Genomic DNA, 26,958 nt, shown 5'->3' with positions numbered 1-26,958 from the left:
CCTGAAGTTCCTTAAGAAATTTATCTAGGAAATGCCCTAGCATTTCGTCCAAGGATAACCCTGCTGTTTTGTCAAGAATTTCCGTAAATGTTCATTTGAATTTAACCTCACATTCAATCGCCAATTATTAGATACATTTCTGGGTGAAATCCTAAAGAAATCTTGAACAACGGCTTTGTAAGAAAACCAAGAAAATGTCTGGAAAAATACTGGTTGAATTATTGAAAATGTACTTAACGTGAATCTTGATGGAAATCTTGAGAAAACGATTGATGATTTTTTTCCAATGAAATCTTGAGAAAGAATCATTGGATGAATTTCAGCAGGACTAGAAAAAAACCTGAAATCATCTTTGTAGAAATTCCTTCAAAGATTCCTGAAGTAATCCTTTGAAAAATTTCAGATTGAATTCTTGAATGTATCTAAAATCAATCTCTTCGAGGGATTCCTTAAAAAGCTTGGAGAAATCACTAAATGAACTCCTTCAGAAATCTTTGGGGCTTAATCTGAAGCAAACAATGGACAAATATGTGAATTAATTCAACAAACAAAAAAATAATGAAAATGTACACACAGTAATAAGAGCAGTAATAATTGTGGTAATCTCATGAGGAATTCACAAAAAAAAATATTCAAAAAGTGACTGGTTCCTGTTAGTTTTTTTTTGTTGGTTCCCATTTATCCCCGTTTGGTCTCTTATTCCAGGGAAAATGTTTCTAAAGTTCCTATGTATTTTCAAGACACTCAGTAGCTACCAGTCCTGTTCTAGTGATTTCAAACATGATTACTCTAATAATTATCCGAGAGACTCCCAAAAAATCCTAGGAATTCATCCATATATTTTACCACTAATTTGTCCTCCGAATTCTCCAGTTGTTATTCTAGGTGAGTTTATGGATTTTTTTCAAATAGAAAAACTCTAAGAATTCCTTTGCCGATTTGTCCAGTTAGCTTTCCAGACATTTCTTTAAGTATTCTCTCAATAATTCATCCATGGTTAGTTCCTCAAAATACTTCAATAATTTTCCTTGGATTTTTCGACGAAATCTATTGAGAACTTTTCTGGTGATCACATGTTTGGTTTTCTAGATTTGTGCTCTTGAGGGTTTGAGTTTTGGCTTCGTTACATCTTCACCAGAAAAACCTTATTTTTGCGACGTCGCGTTGCCGGAGTTTGTTTTTCTCGTTTCAGTTTGCACGCGTTTCCTTTTACCTGATTTCTATCATTATAAACAATAACCTTTGAATTGTTCGATGCTAAAAGTGTCGACTGACCGTACGTTTACATTGTCTTTAGAGTACTAATAGGTGAATTTTTGAACTGAGGTTGCATGCATCACATCACTTACCAAAGTGAATCCTGATCATGCAGCTATGATCCCTCCCCACTAACAAAAGTCCTTCCCATGACAATGGATGTCACACTAATATTCCTTCCCTTCCCCGATGACCGTAAGGATGTGGCCGGTGCCGTTATTGACATTTTAATGTTTGGAGTTCTCGAAAGTGTACATTGAAGATGGATAGCTACTCCCAAGGTACATCTCTTGGTTCCTTGGTCAACTTTGATTATTCTGGTCAATCACGGAGTAGCAACTACGGATTGTAAGGCCATCAATGGTTATGCTTATGCTGCTTATGAAATCTATTAAGAACTTTTCTGATATTTTAATACTAAAATTTATGCTGAAATTTTTTTTATATATTTTTTTCAACGTTTTGATTTAATTATACAATCAACCTTTCACAGAAGAGCCTGGAGGAATTGAAATAATTTCAAATCGATTTTTCGGTTAGTTACACGGAAAATAAAATGTTTTAGAAAAAAAATTGAAGGTTCTGCAAAAACTTACATTTTTATTGCTGTCAAAAATCGGTACCCAGAAGAGGCTGCAAGAAAAAATGAAGAAGGACATGGATGCTCAAAAAAAATTAGAAAATAAAACAATGTTCATAAATTTGTGAACATTGTTGTCTTACGAGCTTAGATCAAATGTATCAAAAATAAAAATTGGGATGTTAGAGAACTAATTCCAACAATATTTTTTAAATATGTTTCTTGTACATCTCATGGTAATACTGTATTGAATATTGTTGCGGCGTGCAACTGGGACTTTTTGCTCGGGTGAGCGGGAACGGCAAGATCGGATGATCTTCCGTCCACCTGTTGCCGGGAGCAACAGGGCACAGGACCGATAGCTCGACTGGAGGGGGGACTTAACAACTCTAGCCTTGGAAAAGGCTGTTTGGTTTCCACTGGTGGAGGGAAAGGCGGTATGGTTCACTTAACTGAACTACTGTATTTCTCTTCTAGTTGGTTACAGATCGATGGTTGAAAATAAACTGAATTATCTCCTTGCGCATGCAAGCTCCTTTTATAGGTGGTAGGTAGTCAGAAACGTTGCATGCGCAGCGGTGGGGTTGCGATGGAAAATTCCATTCTCCTATGTATCGCTCGGTGATGCTGGAACAAACTCGATGCTGGGCGAAGTGGTGGTAGTGCGTTCTCCTAGCTCTCTCGTTCACGTTGTACATAACTGGGTGGTGGTTTGTCGGCTGGATTGCGCACGCGCTCGATCATGTCGCTCGGAAGGATGGAAATGGGAAATAAGCAAAACTATCGAAGTGGTGTGTGTGGGCAAATTAGGGTGGTTGTTAGCTTGGTATTGGAGGCCGATATACTCGCGGCGGCTCGAGATTAGTAGGGCAGGGGTGGGAAGGACTCATAGGCAATACGGAAACTTCGCGTTGTCGCGAACATACTCCCCGGCCAAAAAGGAAAAGCGATGGATTCAATGGAGGACTTGGGATGACTCAAAGCTCAAAAGGATGGAAGGAACTACGGATTACTGGTTTGCGGAAGGAACTGCTTGTTTCACAGGATATCAAGAATCTAATTTCAGGAAACGGTTAGGTATATCAGCGACAACACTGTAGGCAGTAGAAATACTTTGCACACTTGGGTGGCTTAGGTGGCTTAGGAAAATAATCGAAATAAAGGAGAATATACTTCGGTTACTATAAGGAACTTTTCTAACTCATTACACAAAGGGCACAGGCGTTACAGGAACAGAAGAAGGGCAATTCATAGCAGACTGATTAGATCACTACACTAATGGAGGATAACTGGCATAATTCAAAATGTGGGCACACAAAACTTCAAGGATTGGCGAAAGGGCTTAAACAAACACTGGACAAGGAATCGTGGCAAACTAATGAGGACACAACTTTCAGGTGGAAATTCAAGGTTGGGAGAATAGTTCAATTTACGACGCTTCCTAACGGTCACAAAATTGGAATACTGGTAACTTTAGGGAATTGGCTACATTCTCTTAATGGGCACGGTATCATAAAACATCACTTAAAACTTAGGAGGAAAGGATTTCAAACTCAAAAAACTAAATGGGAGGAAAATTCACATGGACTCACGGATCACAAACTATCATATCGAACTTGGTATTTTGGAATAATGGGCAAACACTTCACAGGGATTATATACTACCAGATACGATATTACTCAAGTAGGCAATGGAAATCAACGATAGGGAATTCAACTCAACAAAGGAAAAAAGGAAGGATTATCATTTCATATAGGGCTCTTCAATAGTGGACTGTATCATGGGAATCAATCGGTGGAAAACTCATATGGATTCAAAGCTTACTCGGAGAGACGGAAATTGGCGATTAGGAAAACTCATTGACGACAGGATGGACGGAAAACTCATCAAGAACAACATCGTTTTGGGTGGGACTCTTCAATGGTGGACTGGGGAAACCACTTTGAGCCAGGATAGGGATTAGGCACACACCACAAATCGAAAGCTTGCTTACCACTTGATGAACATCTTCGGGTGGATGCGTACGGGACACGCACTCCGGGATGGCTTCGCTGTCTCGACGTCGCATGGGGGCTCCATCTGGTGGTTTCTCCGGCCTGGACTTTGTATTGGGTTGCTTGGAATCACCAGTCGGGTTGACCGGCGGCATCATCTTCTTCGTCAATCTCTTGTTCGGGGCTTCTCTCAATACCGGACGTTTTCCGGTGGGCATCGGGTTTGGCTCTTTCGCCGGATGGATTCCGGCTATCGTCGGGATTGACCTCGCTATCGGTGGAATCGTGGTTGGACACCGCAACCACTTGGATACCGAATGGCTTCCGGTTGACACTGGACACGGGTGCTTCGCTGGACACATCTCGCTCATCTTCTGTGGCTTGCTGATTGGAGGGATGCCGGCTGACATCCGAATTGGCTTGAAACTCGCAGGTCTTTCGATGGACGGCAGGGCTAGCTTTGATACCGGAAGGATACCGGTCGGCATTGGATACATTTCGATTGGCAACCGAAACGACTTGGGAACCGTAGGAGGAATACCGGTCACATCTGGTGGCTTGGGAACCGGAGGAGGAATACCGGTCACATCTGGAGGCTTCGGAACCGGAGGAGGGATACCGGTCACATCTGGAGGTTTGGAGACCGGAGGAGGGATACCGGTCACATCTGGGGGCTTCTCTGGTGCCGGATAGGATTCGACACTGGGCGGGAATCGTTTCAGAACCGAACGTGGTCCGGTTTCAGAAGATGGCTGTTCACGAATCGGATGGATTCTGGCCACACACTGGAACTTTTTGGCCACCAAATGGAACACGCTTTCAGATGGGAATCTCTGGGACACCGGCTGGTATCCCATCACACTGGACGGCTGCTTCATTACCGGAAGGAATCCGGCCACATCCGGGAACACACGTTGGAAAGGCTTCTCTACCGAATTGGATCCGGTCAGGCTGGAGGAATACTTCAATGCCGGAATGGATCCGGCCACACACGGGAATCGCTGCGGCGTTGGATGGGATCCGACCAAATGGGATAGCTGCTTCGAAGCTGGACGGAATTTTGCCACACGCTGGAAAGGCTTCACTACCGAATTGGATTCGGTCAAGTTGGAGAAATGCTTCAATGCCGGAATGGATCCGGCCACACACGGGAATCGCTGCGGCGTTGGATGGAATCCAGCCAAACGGGATGACTGGCCAAACGGGATGACTCGGCCAAACGGGATCGATGCTGGACGGAATCTGGTCCTACATGGGAATCGTTTCGCGACCAGACACAATCCGATCGCGTTCGGGAACTCGTTGGGAATTAAGCGGAATCCAGCCACACAGGGAAACCGCTGGAGTACCGGACGGGAACCGGTTGCGCACTTGAATGGTCGGAAACTTGCTGCTGGATTCTTGGGCACTGGAAGTACGTCAGTTGGCATCGATGCCAACCTGGGCGGTGGATGAAAACCGAGTGGCATCTTCGGTAGCGCACTACATCCGGTAGTTCTCTGGAACGGCGTCGGCTTCGGATCGTTTCCAACCAGGTTGATTGGAACTGGAATCGGGTTCGTCGCTTCACAGGATGAAATGTTCACGTTGTCGACAAATTGGGTAGACTCATTTCCGACGTGGAAATTCTCTGGGGTCGTCTTGGTTGAATTAGCAGGGTGCTCTCTCTGCTTGCACGGAGGGATCGTCTCGTCTTCGCTGGCAACGGTTGTCACCTCTTCACACGTCGTTGGCATTTTTCCACGGTGGGTGGAATCTTCTTCACGATGGGTGGGTTGCTCATGTTTGGTAGGCACTTCTTCTCGTTGGATTGGAACATTTTCTTCACGGAGGCACTTCTGAAGCATTGGAGCAACAGAAGGCGGGACAATCGGCGTGGGTGCCGACTTGCACTGGATGACCTCGGCGAGATCACCATCGGAACGGACCAGGGCTGGTCCACACACAGGACGGGCAGAAGCATCGGCGCTTGACACTCTCTTTTCACAGGGGAACTTCTGAATTGGTGGAACATCAGAAGGCGGAACAATCGACAGGGCTGCCGACTTCAACTTGGTGACCTCAGCGAGATCACGCTCGGATCGGACCAGGGCTGGTACACACTCAGGATTCAATTTCGCGGAACCTTCAGCGCTTGGTGGCTGCACGGACAGGATTGGCTTGATGGCACTCGAACTCACCTTCACCTCGTTGGCTTGGACTGGGAACAGTTGCTTCTCTGGGGAATGCTTTCTCAGTGGCGACGTGTTTGGCTCCTCCATCACGTCTGGAATCGGAACGGATTGTTCCGTCGTTGGGCTCGGGGATCGGCTACGCCAGTGTGGCGCAGTGAGACAGCTGGATGGGGACGCTCGGCTGTGCTGATACCTGTTATCGGTGGTCGGAAAGGAAAGCAACAAGGTTTCCACCAATACGCAGGCATCGAAATGGATTTCCTCGAAGCGCTCGCAATCTGCATCCAACTCTGCAAACCTTTCGGCTGGGAATGCAGACAGCAACTCGCCATACACTTTCTGGTACTTCTTGTAATAGCACTGCAGTTCGTTGTCGTATTGTTTCACTCGTGCCAAACTGGGTCGAATTGCACCATCTCTCGCATTTAGTTTCTCCTGGAGCTGCTTCACTCTTGCCTCAACAAGGCTACGTTCGGTAAACAGTCTTTCCACTTCTGCCATTTCGGCGCAGGAACACACTTCACACGCGCGCGTCTTACTTTCGGGGGTGGAATGATTCGGACTTTTTCACACGCGCGCGACACACTTTCGGATTGGATGACTCGAAACTTTTTCACTGGCACTAATCACTATCACTTTGGAATTTTGTCTTCTCTCCGCCAATGGAAACCAGGAATATTCTTTCTACACTTTTGGGTCGAGCTACCGGGGGCAGGAACTACAGCAATCCTCTCGGTAGGAATGCTGATTGCTATCGGCGATAGCAATTGGGAGGGATTGTCTCAATCGGCTGATTGACAACACACACACGGCTGCGGTTGCAGCTTCCACGGAACTGGATCCTCTATCCGGTTCGATTGGACCAAATGTTGCGGCGTGCAACTGGGACTTTTTGCTCGGGTGAGCGGGAACGGCAAGATCGGATGATCTTCCGTCCACCTGTTGCCGGGAGCAACAGGGCACAGGACCGATAGCTCGACTGGAGGGGGGACTTAACAACTCTAGCCTTGGAAAAGGCTGTTTGGTTTCCACTGGTGGAGGGAAAGGCGGTATGGTTCACTTAACTGAACTACTGTATTTCTCTTCTAGTTGGTTACAGATCGATGGTTGAAAATAAACTGAATTATCTCCTTGCGCATGCAAGCTCCTTTTATAGGTGGTAGGTAGTCAGAAACGTTGCATGCGCAGCGGTGGGGTTGCGATGGAAAATTCCATTCTCCTATGTATCGCTCGGTGATGCTGGAACAAACTCGATGCTGGGCGAAGTGGTGGTAGTGCGTTCTCCTAGCTCTCTCGTTCACGTTGTACATAACTGGGTGGTGGTTTGTCGGCTGGATTGCGCACGCGCTCGATCATGTCGCTCGGAAGGATGGAAATGGGAAATAAGCAAAACTATCGAAGTGGTGTGTGTGGGCAAATTAGGGTGGTTGTTAGCTTGGTATTGGAGGCCGATATACTCGCGGCGGCTCGAGATTAGTAGGGCAGGGGTGGGAAGGACTCATAGGCAATACGGAAACTTCGCGTTGTCGCGAACAAATATAAACTGACACTTATATTGAGCTGTTCGGTAATCCAATCCGCATGGTTATTAAATTAATTAACTCATTACGCGTGGTAAAGATGGACAAATTATGGGTGAAATTATGAAAAAAATCCACGTGCTCGGCTGGGATTTGAACCCAGGACTCTTGTATGCTAGACGAGCGCTTTACCAACTAAGCTACCGAGCCACTTGGTGACCCAATAACTGAGTTGGTTACAAGTTTAGAATTCAAATCCCTACAGACCACGCGGACCCCTTTCATAACCAATATCCATTTTTTTTTCATAATTTCACCCATAATTTGTCCATCTTTACCACGCGTAATGAGTTAATTAATTTAATAACCATGTGGATTGGATTACCGAACAGCTCAATATAAGTGTCAGTTTATATTAGAGTGTACTGCCTCTCTGTAGTAGTCATGTCGTCACTTGAGTGAGAACGACACGTTGATAGCCTTCCCACATCTTTACTCTTCCACAATACAGTTGTTGTGGAAGCGATGTAGGTACGATAGGCAAACAGTTTCAACACTAAATAAATCGCACTCGCTCGCTCCGCGTATGTAGGAACAAGAGATGGATGGATATTGGTTATGAAAGGGGTCCGCGTGGTCTGTAGGGATTTGAATTCTAAACTTGTAACCAACTCAGTTATTGGGTTACCAAGTGGCTCGGTAGCTTAGTTGGTAAAGCGCTCGTCTAGCATACAAGAGTCCTGGGTTCAAATCCCAGCCGAGCACGTGGATTTTTTTCATAATTTCACCCATAATTTGTCCATCTTCACCACGCGTAATGAGTTAATTAATTTGTATTGAATATGTTTTTTTCAAGTGTTCTACTGCATGCAAAATCTGACCAAACTTCTAGAATTCTATGCCAGCTTAGGAACGGGCAAAGGAAGCGATCATTTTGAGTCCATCAAAGGTTACTTTAGAACAGGGTTGCCCAACCAGTGGTCCGCGGAACTCTAAGAGGCCGTTATGACTTCCAGAAGCCATATGTATATAAATGTTGTTTTGCTTGATTCATGAATCTCTTATTTAGCTTATTTGCTAGAGTGAATTATTAGTTAAAATTCAAATTTTCATTATTTCAAATACATACAGTATTGGACAATACATTTGCAACTTTTTCGATTTTCCATACAAAATTGTTAACTTTGATAGGCTCAGTTTGGTATTTATTTATGAACCGATTTGAATGAAATTTGCACAGCTTGAATTGCAACAAATATTTTTGAGAATTTTTTCCTATCACGAATTCCAAAAGTCATAACGATTTGGCTTACCACAGTGGTATCCATACGGTCGAATACCTCATCCATCACTAACAAAACACTCCTACTTCCAAGGTAGCTGTAGGAAATGCAGGAGATTCTTCGGTTTTCTAGTAACAACGGCTAACTAATTAACTTCCTTCCTCTCCCCGGTGGACATAAGGACGTTATCAATCGAGAAATATCAAGGGTAGTGTTATTGTACATTGAAGATGGTAAACAAGCTAAAACCCAAGCTTCATCTGAGTGGTTATCTGTGCAATATCACTATCCTGATTGATCACGGAGTAGCAACTACGAAGTGTATGTTCCATCAGTTGATCGTTTTTTTTATAAATTATGAAATTTTGTCAAAAAATCACTTTAGTCAAACCGTTATTGCTTTTGAATTCGTAAATGGGAAAATCACTCAAAAATATATGTTGAAATTCAAGTTATGTCAGAGGAGTTAAGAAAATATAATTTAAATAGGTCTTAAAAAGAAGAGATCTAATTCTCTAAGGTTGACAATTTTGTATAGAAAATCTAAAAAGTTGCAAATGTATTGTCCAATACGGGAGCGGGCAATTTGGCACAATGGCCATTTGGCATAATCAGAATTTTGCCCCTTCTTTCAATAGATGGCTGTTCTTGATGAAAAAATGTTATGTTACATGTCCATTATGCCAAATGACCTTTTGCCAAATGGCGTTATGCCAAATGATCCAGACCCGTCCAATAATGCAAATGACTCGATTTTGAAAGTCAGTTTTTTTCAAGTAGTTTTTTAGTTAAATGTAAACCTCTCTCATATGCTATGCATATCCATAAGAACTTGAACAGGTTTAAACATATTTAAAAAAAATGTATATGAAACGGTGAAAATTAGAAGTCCTCCGCAAATAGAGGCTGACAGATCTCACAGCAAACAAAGAAAATTTTGTCAAAATTGCACTACTACGTGAAATATAGGCAATTGGATTGGACTATGGAAAGATATATGGTAGACTCTTGACTAGATTCTTAGTGGGATTATTGGACTCCAGAGAATCACTTGGAAACTTGTGATCAGAAGACACAGTGTGTTTGTTTGACGAGTTCTAGTGAGACTCGAACTCACGACTTCGTGTACGCTAGACCGCGCCTTTAAACAACTAAGCCACAAAACACCTTATGATTCTATGGAATAGATTCTGAAAGCGTTGTTCCAAGTTGCACTGATGCTGAACGGTTAATGAGGTCCGTTAAAACCCGTCTTGTCAACCAATCAGGGAAACTCATTCGCTGGAATTTTTCAACTGCTAGCTCATGAGAAAATCTGTCAAAAGCTTTAGTAAAATCCACGTAGACTGCATCGATTTGCTTTCGTTTTTCAATCCAATCGATCAGTGTCGACACGTAGCTCATTAGGTTCGTAGTTGTAGATCTTAAGTAGTATCTCCAGGATTTTGTCAAAAATGACTCCAATGTTTTTGAAAAAAAAAAAACATTGCTCTTTCCAAGACACATTCCCGGAAACGCCTGGAAAAGGCTTTGAAGACTTTTTTTTTAAGAAGCGATTTTTGGATTAATTCCTGAAGGTATTCTTAGAGAAATTCATGGTTCAAGTCTAGACCATTGACGACAATTTTGAAAGAAATCCTAATAAATCTCTGGAGAAATTACTGGTTGAATTCTTCAAGATGTTGTAAACCCGAATCTCACAGAAATTCCTGGATAAATTTCTGGTGTGCTCAGGATTTTCTTGGAAACTTTCTTTCTTTCTTTAAGTATCTTTAAAGGAATTTCCGATTAAATATCAGGGATTATATCCGTGAACATTTTAAGAAACAATCCAGGATAAATACATGAAATGGCTAAAACGCTTAAATGGCTAAAATACTTAAAGGTATTTGTTAGTCCGTAAAAAGAATACTAAACGAATTCTTCTGATATAATATCTGAACAAAACTTTTGACAAAAATGCACGTAAATTGATTTTTGATTACATTCTTGGAAAAATCATGAAAAGATACATTTAGTAATACGATACTTATCGTAATATGAGGAGAAATTCTCAAAAGTGTCTTAGAAATATTCTTAGAGAAATATAATCTTAGGAATCAAACTTGTATCTTCTGATATCTATTAGGTTCTTTTAGTTCTTTTGATTCCTGATTGGTCTTTATTTGGTTTCTGTTTGGTCCCTTTTTCAGGCAAGATATCTATAAAGCTCTTATTTTCAAGTAATACAATTTACCAACCCTGTTCAAATTGAAAATTGTTTCTCTCCAGCAGGGCTCCGATCACGATCGAATAGTGTGGACGTACAATGCGCCGGTGTCGCAAAGCAACGGAGCGGGTGGAGTCGGGCCGGCCGGTATCATCACTTCCCCAATTTCGCACTCCAGTTCGATGAGTTCCTCGCCGCAGAGATCGGCAAGTGATAGTCCCGCTTCGCCTACGTCCGTGTCCTCATCTGTGATGTCCTCGTCGGGTGGATCCAAAGGTGCCAACGATCATACCCACAATGGGTATAGCAACAGTGGCTTCGAAGGGGGCCGAGGTGGTAGCGGAACGCATAGCAACCTGCAAAGCCTCAGCTGCCCGAACGGAAGTGGTCCGGGGGGAGGTGGCGGTATGGACCAGAGCGTATCGGAAGCGGTGTCAAACATTTCCAGCCCGGACTATCAGGATGAGCATGATTTGCTCAGCACGCGGGATCTGGCCGCGATGGCGATCAGCGATCCCAGTGATTCCGACTCAACGATATTGGTTTCGGAGACAACGCATCGAGTGCACGAGCGAGATCGTGACCGTGATCATAAGATTGTGATACAGGTTAAGGGAATGCAGCAGCAGCAACAGTTGTACAACCAGCAGCAAGAAAATATGCGATATTCGGAGTTGAAGGACTCGGAAGACGAACTAGCAACGCTGACCGAAGAAATGCCCACGATGTTCTTCGGACAGGACGGACAGCTGATGTACGGTGGCCGGGAATCGTCGCCACCGGTGTCGGACGACGGTAGCGACGTAGATTCGCTACATTCATTCCATTACTCGCCAAAGGCAGTAGATCTTCCATCGGCCGAGCGCCTGGCTAAACGCTTATACTATCTAGAAGGCTTTAAGAAGAGTGATGTCTCGCGACATCTCAGTAAAAAGTAAGTTCTTCAAATTGTCCTTTACGTATCATAATTCTTGCAATATCTCCGCTTTACAATTCTAGCAACGATTTCAGTCGTGCCGTAGCCGATGAATACCTTAAGTTTTTCCTCTTCGAGCGGTTAACGCTCGACGAAGCTTTGAGGCTATTCCTAAAGCAGTTTTCGCTCTCCGGGGAAACGCAGGAGCGCGAACGGGTGCTAGTGCATTTCTCCAAACGCTATCTAGACTGCAATCCAGGATCTTTCAATTCGCAAGGTAGATTGCGCTAATGACCTTAACGATTCCACATGTTTCATTTTGTTTTCCCTCAACGCCTCTAGATGCTGTTCATACGCTTACATGTGCAATAATGCTTCTCAACACGGACCTGCACGGGCAGAACATTGGCCGGAAGATGACCTGCTCGGAGTTCATCGAAAATCTGAGCGAACTGAACGATGGCGAGAACTTCCCCAAGGACATTCTCAAGCAGCTGTACCAGGCGATCAAGACGCAGCCTCTCGAGTGGGCATTGTAAGTAACGATTATTCTTATAACATTTCCCAGGATACCATTTCCCCGAAAACTATTGCCCAGATTTCTGATCCCCAGAACATGAGATATTGATGAATATCCATCGAAATTTACAATTAGGCATCCCTGATGAAATTGGCTAGAACATCATAATATTCTACTACGTCATGCTTCTTCTTTTCAAATAGTCTGGCCATCATGTTATGCCAAATAGTGATTATGCTCAATGGCTATTATGCAAAATAATCCTCTATCAGGATGCTTTGGCCCAAGCGACCAAGTTATGTTTCCACTTCGCCGGAGTGATTTTTCTTGCGCGGAATTAGAGAGCTGTGCTGAATTACGCAACTTTACGGTACATAATGGCTAACTGTACATTCTAAGTCAGGAAATGTAATTCTCTGGAGTAGAATTCTGGTGAACGTTGTTCGGGTGAATGTTATAGAATCGATACGGTACATTTCAATATTGCTTCACTATTAAACGAATTTCCAATTCTCCAACCAGGGACGACGAATCACCTGACCAGCAAAAGCTCGGAGGTGGACGAAACGATGGTACCATGGGAGGAAACGGTGGCGGTGGCACGGGAGGCAGTTTACAAGGTCCCCCGGTGGGACCAAACCCGTTCCTGGATCCTCCTCAGCCGGCGGCCATCGAGTACAAGAAGGGTTACGTGATGCGAAAGTGCTGCTACGATACGAACTACAAGAAAAGTAAGTAGAGTGCGATTGGCTGCCAGCGGCGCCCAATCCGTGGTGTACAGTAGAATTTTGGATGCCCTTCCCTGGTTTGAATTCGACCACATATTACTTCAAAATACTACCATATCTATGACTAAAAAACCTCCAGTAGCAAGTAGAACTTTTATGCATGCACTAAAATACTAATCTGCACCCGTTTGGTTTGAAACCACTAACTTGTTCGACCACGCCCATTCCACAGTCACGCCTATGACGCAGGTTGTTGTGCTTTCTTTACAGCCCCCTTCGGGAAGCGTTCGTGGAAGATGTTCTATTGTACGCTCCGGGATCTGGTGCTGTATCTTCACAAGGACGAGCACGGCTTCCGCAAGAACCAAATGTCGGACAATGTCCACAATGCGATCCGCATCCACCACGCCCTGGCGACGAAGGCCAGCGACTATACCAAAAAGCAGCACGTTTTCCGATTGCAAACGGCTGACCAGTCCGAGTACCTATTCCAAACGAGCGACTCCAAAGAGCTGCAGTCGTGGATCGATACCATCAACTTTGTGTGCGCGTCGTTCTCGGCTCCACCGCTAGAGGGAGGCGTCGGCAGCCAGAAGCGCTTCCAGCGGCCGCTGCTTCCCTGCACGCACACGAAGCTGCTACTGGTAAGTTATTTAGGTCTCGACAGGCCTCTATAGTCAATTCTCATTGGTTATGCTTTGTAGAGAGAACAGCTAGCGTCCCACGAAGAACAAGTCAACAAACTGGAGAACCTTTTGGCCGAGCACAAGCGGTCAACCATCCCAACAAAGGGACTAGCTCTGCAAAACTACAAAGAAAAGGAGGCTTATCTACTCTATGAGGTATGTATATTTGTTTTATCTCCATTACTACTGATTCTCAATCTATTCTTCTGTGAGCCAATTGGTTTATTGAACACTACAGAAAGTCATCCCGAGATACATTCAGCAATTCCCTCAGGGATTTCTCCCGAGATTTATCAAGGGATCCTTAAAGGAAATCCTCCAAAATTTCCATTAGTATTCAACGCTGATAACTACAGTTATTTACACAGAGATTGATTAGCAAATTCCACCAAAGATTTTCTCAATGTTTTATAGAGAAATTCCTCTCTTAATTCTTCCAAAAATGTTTTTACGGAATTCTCCTTTTGGTACTTCCGGAGATCTTCGAAAGATTCCTACAGTCTTCCAAGAAACCTTGCGGAAGATTTTGCCATAGTTTTTCGAGAAATTAGTTGAGATTTTTTTTTCAGGTCCACCTACAAGACTCTGACTGGTTTTACGTTGATTTTCCAGAAAAATTATCCCAGGAATTGATCCAGAAACTCCTCCCGTATTTCCTAATATATTCGTCAGCACTCTTCCAAAGATTTGTTAAATTATTTCTGAAATAAATTTTGAATGAACTAAAAAAAGGTTCAGCGTTTGCACCAGCAAATGCTCCAGCGATCTTTTCGATTATTCCTCAGATAGTTCCCGTTTTTTTCTCCAGAGCTGCCACTAGAATTTTCATAGGAATGACTCTTGGATATTTTTTGACTGTCCCTACAAAAATTACCTTGATAAAGAAATGGCTGAAGAAATCATAGGAAAAAATCTGACTCAAATCCTTGAGGACTTTCGTCTGAAATCTCTTTCTGAAAGAGTTAATAAAGGAAGCCCATAAGGAATCTTTAGAATAATTTAATATATGAATTTAGAAGAATTCCTAGCTTAATACCTGGAGGACTTTTTTAGTGAAATAACTTGAAGAATTTCTGCACGAAAATGTTGAAGAAATACTAAGAAAGTTCAAGGAAGGTACACCAAACAAGTCTACCCCGTTTGGCATAATGCCATTTGGCTTAATGCCGTTCGGCATACAGTCGTTTGGCATAACTGTCATTTGGCATAATAGCCATTTGGCATAATTCTAGAAAAAAAAAACCTTGAATTCGATCCAATGCTTTCCAGTAAGCAAAGGGAAGGGGTATTTTCAAACCTGTTCGCACATTCCATTGCCAGTTATGGAAAGCACATACTACTAAGTTTCATTTTTCAAGAAAACAATATACAATATAAGCTCTATTGATTATGGAGCTACATCATGTTGAATATATGTGTTTCAGTGCATGTTCAATCGACACCCCTTTGCATTCGAGACAACTTTTATGTTAAGTGGACACACCATGGTCATGTTGTGTGTTGTTGAGTTTATTATTGTTTATATTTTGTTGAGAATAAATATTCGTTCGTGTATCGTCAAGTGTTTGCTTTTGCTCCGGTCCGTGAATTCCTTTCTCGTCCCGCTGTTGTGTAGTGTTTTCCACTGTGGTGAAATTCCAACACATCATACATAACTGTCGGGGTCATGATGTTCGGTAAATCATGGCATATTTATCACAAAATTGTCTCCCAACAGCTCAGATATGTCATGACATCTAAAACAGAAGACACATGTGATTTGACGCACCTTATGGTCCCAGATAGTACTACACCACTGCAGTAGCTTCCTTTACAAATTATGCCAAACAACTATTATGCCAAATGACTATGTCAAACGACTTGATGCCAAATGGCATTATGTCAAACGCGGTAGATCCACACTAAATTAACCTATGCAGATATCTCAGAAAGAATTTATTCCTGAAAAAACGAACCACATTTTTTTTTAAATCTTAGCGGGATTTCTTCTATTCGTTATCTTTGGAGATATTCTTAGACCTTAAAGACATCAATGGTTGGATTTTTGTAAAAGTTCTGAATGAAAATATTGGAGGGAATCCTAGGGAAATCCATGAAAGAATCACTTGAAGTATACGTACACACAAAACATGCATCAAATTGTCAAATTGATTGAAACTGTTGAAACTGAAAAAAACGTGCTGCAGTGGGTATTCCTTAGCTTGCAAAGCCTTTTAAGAGTTTCGCGTTCGAGAAAGCTTTTTTATCTTTATTAACGAGATTTGTACACACTTAGAAAATATCACGGACTCCGGTAATTGTTTTACCGAAATAAAAACCGCTGAGCGTTCGGTAATGCTTCCGGTAAACTTAATAATAACCGAACAATCCGTAATTCAAATCAAAACACAGCTGTCAAAATATTACAAATCGTTCGGTAACTATTCACGAACGATTTGTAACGTTCATTCAATTACCGAACGCATTGTTCATATTTGCAGGCAGTCAGAATTGGATAGGATAATCAAAAATGAAAAAATAAATAATGGCGATGTATTGTGATGTATAAAGAAATGATCGAAGTCATTTCAAGATCGTTTCGACATGTTTATTTTTTTTTTATAAATATTTCACTGTTAGCGATTCTACCATCAAAAGTAATTTGCAAATTCTGCTGCAATTGAATAATCCATTGATTATCCACTATATGCAACAGTCCTGCAGCTATTCGCTCCTTCTAGCGAACAAAACTGGTGCCGCCGATTCTGTCTTCGATGGGTAAACTTCCATCTACAAAAATAACTATTTTTAGTATTCTGTAGTAAATCTAATTTGATTTATTTACCTTGATCTATTCTACGATGCCTGACACTGTTCTTTTTTTCTCACGGTACCTATAGTTTTGCTTACACAAATAAACATGGCGGTTAAAAACACAAGTTACCAATTGTTCAGTAAAGCACCTGGCCGTTCGGATAACTCAGCGTGAAAAATAGCTCGTGGACTGTATATTATTAACGAAAAAACGCGTCTGTAGCTCGCGATAGCTTTATTAGAACTGAAAAAAGTGTATCTGATTTCTGACGTGACAATGTAGTATTTTCAAGATTGTGTTGCAGGGGTGGTTCAAAAATGATACACTGACAAAAAAGTTATTTCAATAAACATTCACCCCCGGGTGAGGTGGATACCTCAATCTGCTTTCTCCGTCGTCAAACCAACATTATCGTCGATTGGTAATACCGCTATCTTCGTAGTGGCCCTACGGTAGGTACCGTTGCTGGTGCGAACCGTCACGACCCTTGTGATGCCATCCTTTCCAGGGTGTGTGTCGATTATTCTGCCTAGTCTCCAAGACTGCGGTGGCATATTATCCTCTTGCAGGATTACAAGTAGACCGCTTCGTAGAAGAACAGGTTCCTTAAACCATTTACTTCGTTTCTGGAGAGTGGTGATATACTCGTTAGACCAACGGTTCCAGAAAGATTGTTTTCGTTTCTGGATCAATTGGTATCGTGACAATGTTCCATCCTTCAGGTGTTCATAATTCGGTTCAGCAATAGATGTGAGCTCCCGACCTATCAAGAAATGACCGGGGCTGAGAGCTTCATAATCGAACGGATCGTCAGTCATGGGAACCAAAGGTCTTGAATTTAGTATTGCTTCGATCTGTATCAAAAGAGTATTCATTTCTTCGTAGGTCAAATAGCTTTCTGACAACGATTTAAAGAGATGATTCTTCATGCTCTTCACGTTGGATTCCCAAAGGCCTCCTTGGTGAGGGGCCCTTGGAGCGATGAAATGCCAATTGGTACCTCGTTGATGACAAAATTCATTCACTCTTTGTTGCAGAGCTTGAGATTTCAAGAGGTTCTTCAGCTCAATCAACTCTTTGGATGCTCCGGTAAAATTGGTGCCATTATCTGAGTACAGATCGGATACGTTTCCACGTCGTCCGACAAATCTATGCAGGGTGGCTATAAACCCATCCGTCGTCAGTGATGTCACCAATTCTAGGTGAATAGCCTTTGTGCTCATGCACACGAATAAACACACGTACGCCTTAATTGGATGTCTCCCACGACCTTGTTTAAGTAAAAACGGTCCCGCATAGTCTACACCGCTGCGAGAAAATGGGTGAGCAGCAGTTACCCTAGCACTAGGTAAATCACCCATATACTGCTCAATCACCTTCGGTTTCATTCTGAAGCATGTAACACACTTCCGCAAAACTCGGTGGATGGTTCGTTTAGCGTTAACAGGCCAAAATTTGGCACGCACCGCCGCTAGCAGTCCGTTCAATCCTAGATGAAGATGTTCACGATGAATCGTCTCGATCAAAATCTCCGTAAAATGATTCTTCTCTGGCAAAATGTAAGGATGTTTCTGATCCTTCGGAAGGTCAGAGTGTCGTATGCGACCTCCAACTCGCAGCATGTTGTCATCTAACACTGGATTCAAGTTTCTCAGCTTTCCTTTGATTGGTTTATTTTTCACTATACATTTAAGTTCTTCAGCATACACTTCGTGTTGCACACATTTTACCATCAGTTTTAGTCCATTGTCCAACTCATCAAATGTTAATCGTCGATTGAAACGTTTTTCACTGAAGTTCTTTGTTTGGCAGTTAAAAATGAAACGTCCAACATAGCCAAAAACTCGTTGCAATCGTCGAAAATTACTGCTAGCTAGAATCACTTCATACGGACGATTGTCTAGCACTGTCACAGTCATCACAATATCACAATCTTCTTCCTTTTCTGCACCATCTTCTAACTCTGCATCTGGCGCTTCTTCGTGGAACTCGTTCAATCGTAGAAAACGTGGCCCATGCCACCATAGGTCATTAATCATTAACTCCTTCGGGAACAAGCCTCTAGACACCACATCAGCAGGGTTCGATTTGGACGAAACGTGCTTCCAGGTAGCCTCCGGTTGAAGCTGATGTATCTTCGTGACACGATTTCGAACAAATACCGACGTTTCAGGCTTCACACGATTTAACCAGCAAAGTACGATGCTAGAGTCAGACCACAATATCACCTGATTTGGCTGCATATCCAACGCTTCACTCACTGCCTTCATTTGCCGTGCCAACAACAGAGCAGCACATAATTCAAGACGAGGAATAGTCATCTCAGCAGGTTTTGCTTCCGGGTTGACATTTCGCTGAAGTTCCTTTGTTGGAGCTACTCTTGATTTTCCACAAATTAGCTTCATATCCACAGCTCCGTCTTCCCTTACACTTCGCATGTAAACGCAGCAACCATATGCTGTGCCAGATGCATCTGCGAAACCATGGAGTTCAATTCTGACAGCTTGATCAATCGTCACCCGGCGGTCGATTTTTTCAGACCCGATTTCAGAAAGCTCGGTTCTGAATCGATTCCACATTTTCAGGTACTCATTTGGAATTTGTTCATCCCAATCCTGTTTATCTCTCCACAGATGCTGCATAAGCAATTTTGAAATTACCACGGCCGGAGCAAGCAATCCCAATGGATCGAAAATTCTCGCGGTCTCCGAAAGGACCTGGCGCTTCGTGGGTTTCATTAAACATTCGTTCATTGGCGAGACTCGAAACATAAACTGATCATCGTCTGGATTCCAGTATAAGCCAAGTGTTTTAATCACACCATTGGCATCACAATCATCGAAGTGCATTTGTCTTTCCTGCGCTGCAAGGGGAATCTCATCTAACAACTTCGGATGGTTGGCGCACCATTTATGAAGCCCAAAGCCACCCTTGCTAAGCAGAGCGATTAAATCCCTCTGAAGCGCAATAGCTTCCTCCAACGAATTGGCTCCAGTCAAAACATCATCAATATAGAAAGATTTTTTCACCGACGCGCTAGCTGCTGGAAAATGTTCACTCTCATCGTCAGCTAGCTGGTTCAACGATCGAGTTGCCAAAAAAGGTGCAGCAGCCGTTCCATATGTAACCGTCTTGAGTTCGATCTCCCTCAGAGGTTCATATTCACATTTTCGGAAAAGGATCCTTTGGAATTTTCTGTCCTGTTCATGTACCAAGATTTGGCGGTACATTTTTGGTACATCTGCTGAAAACGTATACTTGAACGTTCTGAATCGCAGAATGATGTCGAAGAGACTGCTTTGCACCGTAGGTCCAACCTTCATGACATCGTTTAACGAAAGCCCTGATTCACTCTTAGCCGAAGCGTCAAAAACAACTCTGAGTTTTGTAGAAGAGCTGTCCGGTTTTACGACACAATGATGAGGAAGGTAATACACAAGTTCGGAATCGTTTTTATCACTGCTGTCGATTTCCACGCCATGTCCCAACGCCAGGTATTCATCGATAAATGCATCGTACATTTGCTTGATCTCCGGATTCTTGATTAACCTTCGTTCCAGCATCATGAATCGTTTTTCCGCCTGCATTCGGGACTCCCCCAGGTCATTAACATTGTCTCGGAACGGCAACTTGACAACGTACCTTCCTTCCATATTACGAGCATGGGTCTCAGCGAAGTGCGTTTCACAATCATCATCTGACGGAGTAGATTCAACATCGAACACTTGCTCCTCGATGGTCCAAAATCGTTTCAGCAACTCTTGCAAGTTATCTTCAGGCTCAGTAACGGATGAAATTTGACAAACCCGCACAGTACTGACAGGCTCCTCTTCAACTACGGAACCAGCTACTAGCCAACCAAGAACACTTTCTTGGAGCATGGGAAGATCACGAGACATTCTTATTCTACCTGCTTGCAGCAAATCATAAAACACTTCCGCACCGATGAGCATGTCGATACGGCTCGGTTCGTTGAACTTACTGTCAGCCAGCTGCAGATCATTAGGAATTGGCCAACTTGAGACGTCGATTCGCTTCGCTGGGAGAGTGCTCGTCACACGAGGCACTATCAAGTAGTCCAGAGTGAACTGAACATCATTCACCATGGATTCTACCGCAGCTTGGATCCGAAACTTTACTTTAGACTTCATTCCGTTTACACCGACCACTGGGATGTCAATACTTCTCTTTGGGAGGCACAGCAAATCTGCTACTCGTTCCGAAAGGAAATTAGCCATTGCCCCGGAGTCAAGCAGAGCACGACATTGATGAGCAACACCGCACGCGTCAATTATTCCAACCATGGCGGTCGCCAAAAGGACTTGCTTCGAAGGTTCACGAGGTTGTTTCGGAATAACACACTTTGCTGCCGTCAATGGTGGTCCAGTGGAGCGTGTTTCTTCCTTATTGGCTGGCGCTTGTGATGGATTTGGTGATACGATTTTACGTTCCTCCGGATGCATTAAGCTGTGATGCTTTTTAGAACAAGAAGCACATGCTAGATTCATCCTGCAATTCGCCGTTCGATGCCCCTTTTTCAAGCAAGAGAAGCATAGGCCTATTTGTTTTGCCTTATTGTAACGCCCATCGACATTCAATTTTTTGAACGCATCGCACTTTTCAACAGCATGACTCAATTCGCAAACTGGACATGTGTCGTCGGGTTTCTGTACCACCAATGAATGCGTCTTGCTCGTCATCACAAGGTTCTTGGATTTTTCGCTCACTGCTCTAGTCTTCAGCGCAACAGACATCTGTTCACAGCGTTCAAGCACGTAACTCCGTTTGCGTAGAAAAGCGATCGTGTCTTTGTAGGTAGGCATTTGTCCATGCTCAATAGTTGATTCCCAACACTTTCTGGTTTCAGGGTCCAACTTCGTGGTCAACAACGTGATGACGATAACTTCCGACATGCCATCCATTTTGAGCTTGTGGAATTCAAGTGAGCCAACACGCATCTCACAATCATCAATTAATGTCTTCAATTCGTGAGATGATTCCTTAGACATTTGCTTTAGATTCAAAAGCTTCATCACATGACCATGCAGTACCATCGGAAGATTTTCAAATCGTTCAGTTAAGATCTTCCAGGCTCCTTGATAATTATTATCATTAATTGTCTGCTGGTCTATCGCACCTTGCGCTTTTCCTACCAGTGCTTTGTCCAAATAATGCAGCTTCGTAGCAGGAGAGTCTGCGACACATTTGTCAACTATATCGCAAAACATTGATTTAAATTTAAACCAATTTTCATAACGCCCGTCGAATGTTGGCAGAGGAGTAGTCTGCAACAAAAGGGACGGAATTCGCGACGGGACATTAACAGCACTGCTACTGCTGGCTTCAATCGATGATAATTTCAGAGCTTGCAATTTTTGTTGTGCATCGACCGCAAAAGCAGCATCGTTCGCCTGCTGATCTTTCTCATACTTCGAAAGCATCTCGCACAATGATATGCGGACGAACTCGTAAAGTTCCTCGAAATCGATGAACTGTGGCTCATATTCCTCTCTCTTGGATGGATCCGCCATATATATACGATTTTGAAAATCGTTATATTCCGTATACGCTGTATCTACGGTTTTCAAGTATAATTCCAAAGCATGGATGTTAAACTTACCGTAGTCATGGTCAGCCAGCTGGATCGCTTGTCTAATCCGGTCAATTTTGCCCTTGGTTGAAAGGCAGCACTGGACTAGAGCATCAATAGTCGCCGCCATTTTGGCATCTGCTTCTCGAATCAACTGTTGCTCCTTCTGTTCTTTCACGGTTAACGTAGGTGTGTGCACCACTTTTGCCGTTAGCGAAGCAGTAGCAGGTGAAACAGCAAACAGCGACTTCTTCGCACCTGCAGACCGTAACAGCATTCCACTTTCGTTTTCGAAATATTTTCACACTAATTTTTGCTTTTGCATCACTTTTTAATATTTCCAATATGGCCGACTCAATCGATATTATCCAGTATGATACTTTTTCTTTTGTGAGCCTTCCGGATCGTTTTTGTTCGCGTCGTGGAACTTCTGATCGTTTCTTGAACGGAAAATGTTATTTTCGGAGTTTGATAATTATGTTCAGATTGCGCATTCTGTCCGGGCGGGTGTACCGCAACTAACAATCGGTTGTGGATGCTTTTTAACTGTTCGATGACCCTGGAGGGATCGATCCTGCTTTTCGTATAATTTTGAGCAGAAAAACCGACTGTGCCCTAGGGTGTTTAGTTCGAACGCGCTTCCTTTCGTTTTTCGATTATCTAAAAATACAGTACCACCCAGTACAGTTTTTCAATGAGCACAGTACAGTTTTTCAATAGGCGTGATTTTTTTTTTTTACGCGTATCGTTACACAATCCGATGACCCTAGAGGGATCGGTTTTGCTTTTTACTGGTTGTTGAGCAAAAATATTACTGCACAATCGACAAGCATTTCGCGAAATACTATTTATACTATAAATAAGCTATTGTTTTCTCTTTTGATTGCCGGCATTCAAAAGATTAATTTGAAAACGCTTAAACAACAAATATTTATGGTCTATCGCCAGCTTTCTAGGCGAATCCTGACAATATACCTTCCCCAACCTCCAACTCCGTAGCACTTATGAGGGTGTCGCTGAGTCGGTGGCCTCTCATTAAGTAAGTGCTACATCAACATTTCCTTCCCTTATCCCAAGTTACGGTAAAGATGGGCGTGGCCGGGAATAGCGATATTCATGCTTTTAGTATTCTTGTTTATGATTTGAACAAGGTATACTCCCCTGCCTTGTTCTTGAAAGTAGTCAGGATGAGATTATTAAAAAGAAACATGAATGTTGCTAGTATCCAATCTACGAAGTATACCGTAACTACGCTAACGCTAACGCTAACGCTAACGCTAACGCTATGGCCGACTCAATCGATATTACAACTGCTCAGAAGACGCCATTTGTAATATTTGCAATCACTCGTCAATATGGCCGCCGTTTTCTTTTCCAACGCCGGTCACGGCAATCTTCCGGAAACAGATTATTCGACCGGAATCACAGCTTCCGGGATTCACTTTTTTCGCCACACTACGAGCAACGATCAAAATAACTTTTGCTACTTGAGCAAGCTTCGTCGGCAATAGGATATTCTATCCGGGCTATCCCCGGATTCACGCATTCACTTATTTCGCAACACTTCGTGATGCGATCAATCACTTTGTCACTAAGGACAATCTTCTCCGATAACCGGATCTTCTATCCGGGCTATGCCCTCCGGATTCACTTATTTCGCAACACCTCGTGATGCGATCAAATCACTTTGTCACTCAGGACAATCTTTTCCGGTGGTCGCGAACACCGAAAATCAATTTTCTTCCCGTTCCGCGCACGAACCGGGAGCAGTAACGCGATTCTTCAACACTAAATCGATATCCGGATCGACATAGACCAAAATGGCCGTTCGGATAACTCAGCGTGAAAAATAGCTCGTGGACTGTATATTATTAACGAAAAAACGCGTCTGTAGCTCGCGATAGCTTTATTAGAACTGAAAAAAGTGTATCTGATTTCTGACGTGACAATGTAGTATTTTCAAGATTGTGTTGCAGGGGTGGTTCAAAAATGATACACTGACAAAAAAGTTATTTCAATAAACAGCACCGTAGCACTAGGTACCGAAGTACGGTAAACTTTTACTGGCTACGGTGAATCTAAATGGTTTACAAGTTTTTCGGTAAATAAAATGACGACTTCGGTGAAAACAAACAAATATTCTTTGATTTCGCCTAATTGTGAACGTTTTTTCGGTAAAGCTCGTTTGAAATACCGAAACATCAGTTAAATATTTATTTACAGTACGCTTTCGGTAACAAAATTTACCGAACAACGAAAGAAAATCTAAGTGTGTAGCCCTGAGCTACAGGGAAGTAGGGTACTTCCATGATTCACTTTGGCATGGGGGGTTTTTCTCGGCCGAATTATCTGAAACCTTGCAATAAGAAGCGCTTCAGTACGACGCATATTGTGGCCAAAACTGAGCTCTGTAGCTTTCAAAAAAAACCCACTGCCCAAGTGAACCAAAAGTGCCAAGAATAGGATCTGGCTCCCTAACTTCCGAAGGAAATTTCACAACTTAGCATATGGTAAGCTTTGTCTGGTTTCGTGTGATACTATCGACCCTAAAATCAAGTGCCTTAGTTCCTCCTTGTTCTGGCGCCAGGATATTGCGGGGAACCACAGAAACATCAGAGGATCCGAAAACCGGTAATGGGCCACACGGATCACGCTAGTATCAGAATTGTAAGGAGCTTGAGATAGTCAGGCTTATTCTGCGAGTCGACTGAGGACGAGTGACGTGAGACGACTAATGTGAATGAAACACTCCCATCGACAAGTCGACATTGATGTTTCATTTGGGCTTATCTGCGGTTTTTTCTCAGTGTTACAGAGAATGTTCTTTATGTTGTTCTATGGAATATCGCTATAGCTTCAGCAACAAGAATCATTAGGAAAGCTGTTAATTTGGGGTCTGGGTCATTCGGCATAAAGTCATTTTGCATAACGCGCTTTCGCATTACGGCCATTTTTCATAATTATAATTTGGCATAACATTTTCTCATTTGAAAAAGGATTTAATTCTAGTTATACCAAATCAAAATGGACAATGACCGTTGTCCCAAATGGATATTATGCCAAATGGCCTGCTCCCGTTAATTTGGCAAAGCTATTAGCGAAATCTCTATTACTTTTTCAAATCGACATAAGGGGCTGTCCATTAATTACGTAAGACAATTTTCAGGGTTTTTCAACCCCCCCTCCCCCCATGGTAAGATTTTTTGTATGAAAATGAAAAATAAATTGTATGGCAAGTAAGAAATCGCAGACCCCCCCTCCCCCCATAAACCCTTACGTAATTAATGGATCGCCCCTAAGTAACTTAACTTGTTTTCTAAAACTGTTTTGAAATTAATCACCTTTTAAACTTTTTTTTGTCGTATCTTCTTCTTTCTGGCGTTACGTCCCCACTGGGACAGAGCCTGCTTCTCAGCTTAGTGTTCTCATGAGCACTTCCACAGTTATTAACTGAGAGCTTACTATGCCAATGACCATTTTTGCATGCGTATATCGTGTGGCAGGTACGAAGATACTCTATGTCCTGGGAAGTCGAGAAAATTTCCAACCTGAAAAGATCCTCGACCGGTGGGATTCGAACCCACGACCCTCAGCTTGGTCTTGCTGAATAACTGCGCGTTTACCGCTACGGCTATCTGGGCCCCGGGGTCGTATACATTGCTTAAATTTTGCCTACAATCAGCTCACGTTCAAAAATTAGGTGTTTCTATTATTTTCCACAAAAACAAATGTCAAAATGATAAGCCGTTTCATTCAGTTACTTGTGACCTTTTTGTACCAGTGTAAAATGTAGACACGTAAAAGGGCCAATCTGCCGATGATATTTGAATTCAATAATTTTCACGAGTTTTCGTGTTATTTGAGATTCAAAACGTTACGGACCAGGTAATACACTATAATGTGTGTTGAACACAATTGTAAAACTAGTAAAAAAGTGAATGGGTCTAAAATAGGATTGATCAAAATGATACTAAATCTTCAATAGATAATTTCTCAATGTGTACGTTTTGCAGATAGGCCCTTTTCAAGCATTTTTCCGAATTCAGCGTTCCGCGGAGCACAACCACGCACTTGCGTAGTGGTTCCCTACTGGATGAGCACGGCCCTCGTTACATAAATTATCCATTAACGCACTTTTCCTATTCGCTTTTGTTGACTTATGTAACGTGGGCCGTGGTCACCCTGTTTGGGATCACTGATTTTTGCACCAATGCTCCACACTCGCTTGCTACATGGAACGATGAATTCGGAAAACACTTAGGCTTATTCTACGTAGGGAATGTCTGAAAACTCAGTGCTGTGCCAAAAACATACATGCGTGCCACTCAGAAATTGATTGTGCGTCTCCCATTCTTTCCGAGTAAACTGAAGTCAAGCTGCAGGAGACAATTTATGTTTGTGCGAGACAAAGCAAAGCACAATCTCTTCAATCTCTTTCGTGAAAGCACACAAATTCACTCTAGACAAATTTCAGCAAGATACGCTTTGCAAGCGGATAAGCTCAATAAGTGCTTTGCAAAAACTTATAGTTGTGGATCGTAATATATTTGGTGAAGTCAAAAACATTAGGTGGTGATGAATTATGTTCATCGTGTTTAAAAGTTTCGACAGTCACATATTAATGCTATAAATTCAAGTGGAATGTTTCATGCGTGTACGAAACGCATAGAGTGAAAATGAGACAACTCGATACACGCAGCTCAAAG

At 42.8% G+C, this 26,958-nt stretch overlaps 1 protein-coding gene across 6 annotated transcripts in view; it reads left to right on the top strand.

Annotated features, from left to right (window-relative positions):
- The window catches only part of LOC5564403, a 297,528-nt gene that overhangs the window by 252,739 nt on the left and 17,831 nt on the right, over positions 1-26,958 (top strand). For 3 of the 6 annotated variants that reach the window (XM_021844302.1, XM_021844304.1, XM_021844322.1), the window contains 6 exons: positions 11,081-11,952; positions 12,018-12,211; positions 12,277-12,469; positions 12,977-13,185; positions 13,432-13,826; positions 13,887-14,024. In XM_021844302.1, the coding sequence (XP_021699994.1) occupies positions 11,081-11,952; positions 12,018-12,211; positions 12,277-12,469; positions 12,977-13,185; positions 13,432-13,826; positions 13,887-14,024 (2,001 nt within the window). The remainder of the gene's footprint in view (positions 1-11,080; positions 11,953-12,017; positions 12,212-12,276; positions 12,470-12,976; positions 13,186-13,431; positions 13,827-13,886; positions 14,025-26,958) is intronic. The other 3 variants (XM_021844308.1, XM_021844316.1, XM_001648696.2) reach the window with 3 other exon arrangements.

The sequence above is a fragment of the Aedes aegypti genome, chromosome 1, assembly GCF_002204515.2.
Source record: "Aedes aegypti strain LVP_AGWG chromosome 1, AaegL5.0 Primary Assembly, whole genome shotgun sequence".
NCBI classification, from domain to species: Eukaryota; Metazoa; Arthropoda; class Insecta; order Diptera; family Culicidae; genus Aedes; species Aedes aegypti.
The sequence above is the reverse complement of the archived record's forward strand: the minus strand, read 5'-3'. Positions and strand labels throughout refer to the sequence as shown.